The sequence below is a fragment of the Solanum lycopersicum genome, chromosome 1, assembly GCF_036512215.1.
Source record: "Solanum lycopersicum chromosome 1, SLM_r2.1".
Taxonomy (NCBI): domain Eukaryota; kingdom Viridiplantae; phylum Streptophyta; class Magnoliopsida; order Solanales; family Solanaceae; genus Solanum; species Solanum lycopersicum.
Window position 1 is genome coordinate 68,814,819 of NC_090800.1, and position 11,875 is coordinate 68,826,693.

Below are 11,875 nucleotides of genomic sequence, written 5' to 3' on the forward strand. Positions count from 1 at the left end.
TCATATTAAAATTTTTCCTTCATCTTCATCATTCAACACCCAACTCATATTATTGAATGCAAACTTTCTTGAATTTTAAGAACTCATTTTGAATTCAATTAGATATGATGCAAAAAAAAAATGTATCTCTATCAACTTTTTTACACAATCTTCATTTTTCATTTAAATTGTTAAGAAAAAAAGTAATTTTCAAAAAAATATTATTCTCCAATGAGAAAATTTGTGGGAGAGAGACGGTTCGAAGAAAAAAATAAGTATGTGATGAATATTAAAGAAGAAAACAACCATTGAAAGATGAAAATTCGGGAAAAAAAGTTAGTGAAGGTTGAAAATGGTGAAAATCAAGAAAGAATAGGGGGGGGGGGGGGGTAGAAGAGAAGGATTTTGAAGAAACCTTACCCCTAAATCAAGAACCAGGTTGTTAACTGTTTGCCTAAGAAAAGAGTTAATGAAAACAGTATACTTTAATTAAAACTTTCCTATCTCAAGGAAGGAAAAACTCAACTTCGTTTTATTACTTTTTATTACTCAATTACAATTTTCGATTAAATCTAATCGAATTCTCTAAATTTACAAAAAGCCAAACCCACTTTTTGCAAACTTACTCACTAATCTCCTCTCTCCACAAGAAGTCAAACCCATTTCTTGTTTACAATCACACAAGCTTAGGATCTTACTAAGAACAAAGCTCACAAGTTAACAAAACACGCAGAACTCACAAAAACGCTCTTTGCTTCCTCTCTCTTCGTCTCTCCTCACACGTTTTCGATTGCAAAGAACTACTTTATTTGTCTTGAAATCTCTGTTTATATAGACTTTTGAACAAGCATTATTTCCTCTCTTTGAAGTTGATAATGATTCTGATTTCTGTATCCTTCTTTGATATGAAAAATAATTGCATTCTTTTTTCTGTTTATATGCAACTTTCTCTGAAAAGGTTTTGTCTTCAAAAGTAGGCAACCTTTTCAGAAAAGGTTTTGTCTTCAAAAGTAGGCAACCTTTTCAGAAAGGTTTTGTCTTATTCATTAATGGAAATAATTATCATATTCATTTATTTTTTTCATAAATACAGATGTGCCTTAATATTTGTCCTTCGCCTCTTTTCAATTAGAACGACCACTGATTTAATAATGAACCTGGTTCATAAGTGAGTCAACATCAAAAGTGTGTTCATCAATAATGAACCTTGTTCATAATTGATGACATCAAAAGTATTTGTCATTATCAAAAGTTATTAACACAACTTCCATCAAATTCCCCCTTTTTGATGATGACAAATAATACCCATAATAACACTAGTTCTTAGAAACTGTTTCCCCCTTTTGATATATCAAAAAGCCCAACATAGAGCCAAAACATATCCACAACATTAAAACAGAAGGATAATACCATAAGATATCCACAAAAACTATAACATCAATGCAACTAAGAGTCATTAATATTGTCTGAATATAGAACAGAAAAACCAATAACTATGGCCTAGAAAAAGCATGAAGTATATGATATACACGAGCATTGTTATCAATTTGCTGTTGAAAAAGTTGATCCTTTAATATACCAACTTCCCCCTGAGAAGCAACCAACTGAGCCTGAAGTATAGTAACTTCATCTTAGAGTAACACATTTTGAGCTCGAGCCTCAATAAGCTCAGAAATAAGAGCAGTGACTGGACCAGCAGAACATATAGGAACTTGATCAGCAGCATCATCCAAAAGATTACATTCAGCAAGAGTAGTTTGAGTAAACATATCATATTTACTGAAGGACCTGCCATCCTTCAAAGGTACCCCAAATTCATTAAACACAATAGTCAACAGATTCCCATAAGCTAATTGATGAGGTTTCTTAGGATCCACTATTCTCACCATATGTTTAATTATAAGGGAAGGCCAATTAATAGGAAGCATGGTATCCAAAGCATGACCAAGACCCATATCATGAAAGTTAGCTTCATGTCTCCTTTCTCCTCTTGGAATAATACCTTTGTGGACTACTTCAAACACTAATTTGTGAAAAGGAGACATTTCTCCTTTCAGTACTTTTCGCGGTCGATCACTGACCCCCCCTTGTGTAAATTTTGAAGTTAATGAACAATTTTCATCTTTACCACAGTGATATTCTTCCAATCCTATGCAAGGAATACGAAGTATTGCCCCTAATCTTGTTTTGACAAAAACTATATCTATACCATGAAAAGACGAAGAAAGTACTGAATCATCAATCATTGTAAAATTTACATAAAACTCAGCCACTTCTATGTCAAATATCATGTTAACAGAGTGAAGAAAAATATCTACCCATCCCTGTACTGCAAGTAGTGCTAACAATTTTTTTATTGCAGCATGATCCCTGATTTCTGGATGAATTGTTTGCCCTCTCATGATTTTCTGTGATTTAAAATAAGCCTCCCTTCCCATGGAAAGAAATTTAATTTCATTTTTGGTTAGGGTTTTAGAAGAGGAAGGTTGTGAAGAACGGGCGGATTCTAAATTGTCTTCATCAGACTCAAAAATAACAGGGGTGGAAGAGGAACAGACAGGTGACTTACCAGTATGACGGCGTTTGTTGGTAGATTCTGCCAACATCTCTAGATGTACTTGAATTGCTTGTCGAGTACGAGGAGTACGAATCACCTTTCATTTGACAGCAATATGCTTGCGAGGATGCCGGGGAACTGGTGTAGATGAAGGGGTTGTATGTATTTGAGGAGAGTTAGAAGAGGGCATAGTTTCTGGGGGTGGTGAAATAGGGTTAGAGGTTTGAAGGTTTTCTGGGAGAATGGAGGAAAGAGATGGTAGGGAAGAAAGTTGGGGGTATTGGTCAGCTATAGGTGATGGTGGTGGACTGGGTTCCCCCTGAGTAGTTGCCAAAATTTCCAATGTGAAGGAAGGTTCATCATCGGAGTAGTCAACGAGAAGGAGAGAGGAAGGGGCAGACATTTTTTTTGTGTGTGGGGGAGATGAAAGGTTTTATGGGGAATAGAAAGGTAATAATGATGAATCGGTACTTTGAACAACCCTGAACAGAATTCGAAATGACGGCAGTCACATCGAAGAGATTCTGGAGTTTTAATGTGACTTTATGTATTTCCCGCCCAAAAAAAAAAGTTAAAATAGGAGAACCAGGTTGAAAATATAAGAACCTGAGTCGGTGGTGAGTAGAACCTGGTTCTTTTAGTTCTGAAACACAAGTCCCAAAGATAGATGATTTTTAAGAAATGGTTCTCGCCCAAGAGCCTTAGTAAAAATGTCAGCAATTTGATCCTCAGTAGCACAGAATTTCATTATGATAAATCCTTTTTCAACATTGTCTCTCAGAAAGTGATGTCGAATGTCAATATGTTTAGTGCGTTTGTGTTGGACCGGGTTCTTTGCCATATTAATAGCACTAGTGTTATCACACATAATAGGAATGCATCCTGTCTTGATCCCAAAGTCTTCTAACTGTTGCTTTATCCATAATAATTATGCACAACAAGATGCAGCTGCTACATATTTTGCCTCTATTGTAGAAAGGGCAACTGAATTTTGTTTTCTAGTGGCCCATGAGACAAGACATGGTCCTAGAAAGTTAGTCATTCCAAATGTACTTTTTCGGTCAACTAAGTACCCGGCATAGTCACCATCAGCAAATCCTATTAAATCAAAAGAGTCTACTGATGGGTACCATAACACCATGTTCACGGAACCTGTGAGATACCTAAGTATTCTCTTTTTTGCTTTTAGATGGGATTCTTTTGGACATGACTGAAATCGTGCACAAAGTCCAACACTAAACATAATGTCGGGTTTGCTTGCAGTTAGGTATAAGAGTGATCCAATCATACCTCTATATTTTCTATCATTGACTGGAGAACATGTTTCATCTTTGTCTAACTTTGTTGTAGTGCCAATGGGAGTGTCAATTATCTTTGTTTCATTCATGTCAAATTTTTTCAGTAGTTCATGAATATACTTCTGTTGATGAATGGATGTTCTTGTAGGAGAATGATCAATTTGAAGACCTAGGAAGAAAGTTAGTTCTCCCATCATACTCATCTCAAATTCACTACTCATTAGTTTTGTGAACTCAATCCCAAGAGAGGGATCTGTTCCATCAAATATGATGTCATCGACATAAATTTGTACAATGAGCATATCTGAACCTTGTTTTTTTTTATGAAAAAGAGTATTGTCTATTTTGCCATGGGAGTAACCATGCGTAAGAAGAAATGTGGATAAACGATCATACCATGCTCTTGGAGCTTGCTTTAGTCTGTACAACGTTTTTTCTAACTTATAGACATGTTCAGGTTTATCTGGGTCCTCAAAACCAGGGGGTTGTTTCACAAACACTTCTTCTTGTAGAAAACCATTCAAAAATGCACTTTTTACATCCATCTGAAAGAGTTTGAATTCCATATGGGATGCAAAATCGATTAACATTCTTATAGCTTCCATTCTTGCCAGTGGTGCGAAAGTTTCATCATAGTCAATTCCTTCTTCTTGGTTGTAACCTTGAACCACTAATCGAGCTTTGTTCCTAGTGATCTGACCTTGGTCATCTAATTTGTTTCTGAAAACCCATCGAGTACCTATTACAGTTCGATCATGTGGTCTGGGAACCAGGTTCCAGACTTCCCTTTTTTCAAACTGACTGAATTCCTCTTGCATAGCAATAATGCAGTCTGGATCTCCCAATGCTTCTTTAATATTTTTGGGAACAATTTGAGATACATAAGCTGAGAAAACACACATATTTCGTACTCTAGATCTTGTATGAATCCCTGATTCCAATGGTGTAAGGATGTTTTTAATGGGATGGGAACTTTGATGTTTCCAACCATGAACCTGAGGATTTTGAGTTGATTCAGATGTTGGAGCATCTAATGTTTCTCTTTCTGTTTTTGTTAGTGTATTTTCAATTTCTTGAGGATTTAACTTATTTGTGGTATTATCCTCATCTGATTGTAAGTCTTCCAATGGTTTTGGAGGATGTTCAACAGGATTATTTAATTCTTCTGCCATGCCTTCATAAAAAATAACATGCATGCTTTCTTCCACTCGATTTGTTCTTTTGTTGAGTACTTTATATGATTTGCTTTGTGTTGAATATCCTAAGAATATTCCTTCATCACTCTTGGCATCAAATTTTCCCACATTATCTTTTCCATTATTGTGCACATAATGTATGCATCCAAATGGTCGAAGATGTGCTAAGCTAGGCTTTCTTTCTTTAAGTAATTCATGAGGGGTTTTGTTAAAAAAAGTCCTTATTGTGCACATGTTTATCGAATAACAAGCAGTAATTATGGCCTTTGCCCAATAAAACTGTGGTAGTTTGATTGCTATTAGCATGGTTCTAGCGACATCTTCAAGAGTTCTATTTTTGCGCTCAACTACGCCATTTTGTTGGAGCTTTTGGTGCAGAAAAAAATTGTGATCAATTTCATTTGTACTGCAAAAATTTAAGAATTTGAGTTATCAAATTCTGAACCATGATCTGATCTTATGTTGATGATTTCTGTATTGAGTTTCTTCTGAACTAATCTGACAAATATTTCAAATACTTCATAAGTCTCTTCTTTTGTTGCCAAAAACATAGTCCAAGTAAACCTTGAATAGTCATCAACTATTACAAGAATGTATCTTTTTCCTCCTCTACTTATCATACACATTGGTCCACAAGCATCTCTAGAGGTTTTGTGGTACTAACCATTCCTTTTGGTTTAAATGATGATTTGGACTGTTTCCCTTTGACACATGCACCACAAAACTGTTCACTTTGCAGAATTTTGTTTGGAAGTCCTCTAACCAGATCTTTTGATATTAGTTTATTAATTGTAGAGAGGCTAATATGTCCCAGCCTTTTGTGCCAGCGGGCAGAGTTTTCAGTGAGAGCACTGAGGTAGGTAAGTGAATTTTCTAAACTTATTATTTTAGTTGTGTATACATACTTGTGTCTCTTTCCCAAAAGTACCAGTTCCTCAGTTGTTGATTTTATCACTCTACATTCACCTGCAATGAATACTACCTTGTTCCCTTTGTCACACATTTGTGATATGCTTAGTAAGTTATGTTGAAGCTCATTTACGTAGTATGCATCATCGATGGCTTGTTTGAGATTGATTCCTATCTTTCCAATTCCTTGTATTTCCCCGATTTTTCTGTTCCCAAAGGCTACTTTTCCACCCTTAACTCATTTTAGTGAGAGAAAGTTATCTTGATTTCCTATCATATGTCTTCAGCAGGCGCTATCCAAGTACCAGTGCTTTCATTTTTCTCTCACTGAAGCCTGCAGTTTTATTCAGATCAAGTTAGTTTTGGCACACAGATCCACTTAAGTGTCTGTTTATGATTAAAAGGATGTATGAGAATTTTTCTAGCCCATCTAAGAAGAATTTTAGATGTAGAACCGGGTTCAGGATCAGTTTTCTTTTGACTCTTACTTAGAAAGGAGAAATTTTTCTAATGAGCAGTTTGTTTTTTGTTACATGCATGACTCTTATGTCATGTCAACTCACAATGAGAGCATAGACAGTCTATGTTAGGATTTTTTTGTTTCAGAAAAACCTATTCTATGTCTTGAACTAGATTGACTTTTATGGAGACTGTCGAGAATTATGGAGGACCTGTTCCACCTCATACTGTTCTCTACTTCTTGTTCTGTCGTGTTCAATTTCTTTTGTAAGGCTTCATTTTTTGAGAAGCTAGAGTTTGAATCTTTTTCTAATTCTACTTGTTTATTGAGCAAGGAACAATTTTGTTGTTCTAGAGTCATGTTTTCTTCTCTTAAAGATGCGTAATCTTCCATTAGCAGTTCTTTTTCATGGCAGGTTGACTCATATGCCTTAATTACAGTTTCCAAAAGTGACTTTAGCTCTCTTTTAGTATAGACAAAGTTTTCTTTGGAGAAAATTGAGCTAATCTGACTGTTTTGGTCTTCTTCTTCTTCCTCGGAATCTGGACCAGCCATTAGAGTATGAATTGTATCTTGTGCTTGACAAGTACTTTCTTTGTCTGCTTCTTCGGTTACTGCTACTAAAGCAAGAAAATCATAATTTTCTTCTTGTTTTATTGCAAGTAAGGATTGATTCTTAATTTCTTCATTCTCAGATTCATCTTCAAATATGCCTCCCATTGCAGCGAGTGCTTTTTTCATGGATATGTTGGTCTCTTGATTTGTCATTCTCCGGTTATTGGGAATATATGTCTTCTTTTGCCTTTTCTGGGTTGTTTTTCTTGTATTCTTAGGCCCATATTGGACAACATTTTATAAAGTGGTTTGGACTACCACACTTATGACACAATTGTTCTCTTGAGTTTTCAACATTCTTCTGTGGACTCCTTTTTTTAAATGTTTGTCCCCTTTTTTACAATTGGGTGAATCTTTTGTCCATGAGTGCTATGTTTTCATCCTCAAAATCTTCAGAGGTGGTAGTTTATAGAGCCAGATTCTTTTCTTTCCTTTTGCTACCAATCTCTCTTTCTTGATTTTTCTTCAGTTCGTAAGTTATGAGGCTTCCAATGAGCTCATCCATAGCAAGCTTATCTAAGTCACGTGCTTCAGTAATTGCTTCAACTTTACTTTCCCATGATTCGGGTAAGACGCTCAAGAGTTTTCTGACTGCCTTTCCATTTTGAATTACTTCTCCTAGAGAGTAAATTTCATTTATGATAGCAATGAATATAGTGTGCATCTCTTGAATAGTTTCTCCTTCCATCATTCTGAACAGTTGGTATTGTCTATTCAGATTGTCAATCTTTGATTTCTTAACCTAAGTTGTTCCTTCATGTGCAATCTGCAAGGTTTCCCAGATTGACTTGACATCTTGACAAGAAGAGATCTTGTTATATTCGTCTGGTCCTATGCCACAAATTAGACTTTTCTTAGATTTTGCATTATTTTGAATTGCCAGTTTATCTGCGGTATCCCACTCCTGTCTCTCTTTTTGTACCATTGTTTCTCCATCAGATCCCTTTTTCATAGGAATAGTAGGACCATCTAAGACTACGCTCCAAAGATCAGGATTTTCTCCTATTAGATGATCCATCATGCGATTTTTCCACCATCCATAGTATTTTCCATTGAACAGTGGGGGTCGAGTTTGAGAAGCTCCTTCTTGGGGGGTAGGTGGTGCTGCCATTTACTTTTCAAGCTGTTAATCTTTTGGTGAAAAGATCCTGCTCTGGTACCAATTGAATAAGCCTTACCCCGAAATCAAAAACCAGGTTCTTGACTGTTTGCCTAAGAAAATAGTTAATGAAAACAATATACTTTAATTAAAACCTCCTATTTCAAGGAAGGAAAAACTCAACTTCGTTTTATTACTTTTTCTTACTCAGTTACAATTTTCGATTTAACTCTAATCGAATTCTGTAAATTTACAAAAAGTCAAACCCACTTTTTGCAAACTTACTCACTAATCTCCTCTCTCCACAATAAGCCAAAACCACTTCTTGTTTACAATCACACAAAATCTTACTAAGAACAAAGCTCACAAGTTAACAAAACACACAGAACTCACAAAAACGCTCTTTGCTGCCCCGCTCTTCGTCTCTCCTCACACCTTTTTCGATTGGAAAGAACTGCTTTCTTTGTCTTGAAATCTCTGTTTATATAGACTTTTGAACAAGAATTTTTTTCTCTATTTGAAGTTGATAATGATTCTAATTTCTGTATCCTTCTTTGATATGAAAAAAGAATTGCTTTCTTTTTTCTGTTTGTATGCAACCTTGTTTCAGAAAAGGTTTTGTCTTCAAAAGTAGGCAACCTTTTCAGAAAAGGTTTTGTCTTATTCATTTATGGAAATAATTATCATATTGATTTATTTTTTTCATAAATACAATTGTGCCTTAATATTTGTCCTTCACCTCTTTTCAATTAGAACGACGACTGATTTAATAATGAACCTGGTTCATAAGTGAGTCAACATCAAAAGTATTTGTCATCAATAATGAACCTGGTTCATAATTGATGACATCAAAAGTATTTTTTATTATCAAAAGTTATTTACACAACTTCCATCAGATTTGAAGAAGATGTGACAATTTTAATTTTCAAGAATGTATTTTTAATTAATCAATTAGTGTAATGAGATTAAGAAAATAAAAAGGTGAATAAACAAAACAAACATAAAAATTAATGGCATGGCTCTAACCTGGTGCTTACATGGCTACGATGTGGCATGTGAGAGTGGTATTCTACTCTCAGAGTTGTATTTAATACAGTTCAAAGATGTTAAGAGGGGGGGGGGGGATTTAGACGTGTATATAGTTAAGTACTAATGTAAATTTTGTTGCTAAGTTCAGGCGAATTTGATGTATTTTCCCTAATTAGTTTGATGAAAACTTCAACTACTCAGGTTCCTCTCTAAAAATAAAATCCTAGATTTGATTCCAAAGCTCCACAAAATGAACACCTCCCTTCAACTAATAAGAAATATATCTTTTGACTAACTTTTATTCACTCTATATTTTCTTCTATGAACCAAACCAAATGAAGACCACTACTATTTATAGTTGAGAAAGTCTTCCTAACAATGACTAAGTAGATAATGGGGTAGTAAATACAAAAGATAATTAGCCTAAGAGCATTGGCTAAGACAAAATTTTCAATAAGGGAGTTCAAGATTTGTAGAAATAGACACACGAAGTAGTCTAAAGGGTTCAACATCTACTATATACATAAAAAATTATTTCGATCGTATATAAATAATATAATTTTCCACCAAAGGGTGTTCAATAAACTCCCTTAGTACAAGGTGGCTCCGCCTCTGCTTAGGAGTTACATAGGTTACAAAAATTAATTGAGGAATAAAGAATTAGATAGTGGAGAAATAAGAAGTAATGGCCAAGATGCCACTACTGATGCCGCAAGAAAAGGGTCATAACATCAACACTTACTTCGAATGCTGTAATGCTCTAAATAAATGTCCAACGTTTAAGACAAAAGAATTATCACCAACGGACAACTTATAACAAAAGTAACACTTGACTCCAAAGTTTTAAGCAAATTAATATACAAAAAATATTAATATCCAAATGCTGACCAACACAAAGAAGATTTGGAGATTTCCTATTGGTATAACAAAGGATACAATTGGATAAAGATGTTTGATCATTAGTTGTGACTTAAATAAGGTAACCTCTTAAAGTGAATGTGCTACAGTTACTAGTCTAAAAAAAATAAAATTTAATGAGCTTTGTTTCAATTGTTTTCCTTTTTTATGTATTCACTTTGACCAATATTGTTGTTTTACCAAAGGGTGTGTCCTAATGACTAATAAAGATGGTAGATACCTTAGAGATCAAGGTTTAAATTCCAAGATGGAAAAAGCTAGGTGATCTCTTCCAATTTGCCTATGCCTTGGTGTCAGGGGCGGAGCTATAAGTAAGGGTGGGGGTGCCACAACACCCAGTGAATTAGGTTGAAACTTCGTATATATATATATATATGTGTGTGTGTGTATGTGTATATATATATAATATATACTGATATATACAAAATTTGCCACTCCCTGTAACAAGTAGAAGTATGGCTCCAGCGGCAAGAGATCAAGTTTACCCTCATTTTTGCGGGTTCGACCCTAGAATGGCGCAAATTTTATTTTTATATAAAATCTCATGCTACATTTTTCATATCTTTTGCCAAGAGAAAAGTAATAAACTTAATTTTTGTCGTAATTTTTAGTGATTTTTCTCTTTCTTTTCTATTTCATTCATAATATATTATGTATTTCCTTTCTTTGAAATTTATGTGACACGCCTTCTTTTTAGTCTATTCTCAAAAACGTTATCTTTTTATTAATAAAAATATTTAGCTTTAAACTATTGTTTTTACCTTAATGAATAATTTATAATCAAACAAGTTTTTAAAATTTATTTTTAGACGATAAAGTTCGAAGATTGTAATTAGGATGACAGAGTAGTATTTTCCTTTTTTAACTAATTCTTTCTAGCTCCTTTTTTCGTCCAAATTCCATAAACTTGATAATAAGAGAAACGAGTTTCTCTTACTCTTTTTTTTATTATTTAAATCATTTGGATGCAAATATAAAAATAATTTGGATTATGATAATTTTAATCCTTTTTAGGTTTTAATTTGTAAATAAAATACATATTTATAATGAATGATAACATAAAAATCATACAAAAATTACATTTCATTTTTGTTTGGCTTTTTAGATTGTCACTTGGTGTGAGCCAATATGTTTGTTACCTAGAACTTGACGTATTTATATATATAAATAATTATAACATCGGGAAGTATTTTTAGAATAAAAAAACTTATTGAGTGCAATTATAAATGAATGAAAGGATTATTTATGCAAATTATCATAGTTTTTTTTTTTGATTTATTTATCGTCATAGGCTGAAAGGATGAATAATTGAATAATTTCGTCCCTAGTCTCTATTTAAAAGTCCAAAACTAGGTTAATATTTGATTGATTTAATGAACATAACGATATGACACCCGTAATCTCCAAATTCTGGATCCGCCTCTGCTTGGTGTATGTTGAGTTATTTGGTGCCTGTGTAAATTAGGGAGGTGCATCAGTTGGTTTGATTTGGTTTTATGTATTATCCATTCAATTTATTGGTTTCAATTGTTAAATATGCTAACTCAATAACAAATTAATAAGATATTTTTATCCATTTTTTTTGTTATTGGTTCGGTTTTCGGTTTATCCAATAAGAAAATGTTCTTAAAAAGATTATATGACTTCTTACTTCTGTAAATGTTTTGATATAGTGAAACAAGAAAGATAATGAGAGATTGCATCAATAAGAGAAAGTATAGTGTGATGGCTATAGTTACATTTCACCGCCAAAACATAGTATGAAATTTCTGATGTTAATCACATTATAGACTTTTACAAACATGTGAATGCTAC

General features: G+C 33.9%; 1 protein-coding gene across 1 annotated transcript; it reads right to left on the bottom strand.

Annotated features, from left to right (window-relative positions):
* Positions 1-7,756: 7,756 nt before the first annotated feature.
* LOC138345717 (uncharacterized) lies at positions 7,757-8,125 on the bottom strand. The gene has a single exon (XM_069294740.1). The coding sequence runs from the start codon at positions 8,123-8,125 to the stop codon at positions 7,757-7,759; it is 369 nt and encodes a 122-aa protein (XP_069150841.1).
* Positions 8,126-11,875: the final 3,750 nt, after the last annotated feature.

What these genes read in the sequence shown, in the direction of transcription:
- LOC138345717 (XM_069294740.1), bottom strand. Translation starts at nt 8,125, where the DNA reads ATGGCAGCACCACCTACCCCCCAAGAAGGAGCTTCTCAAACTCGACCC.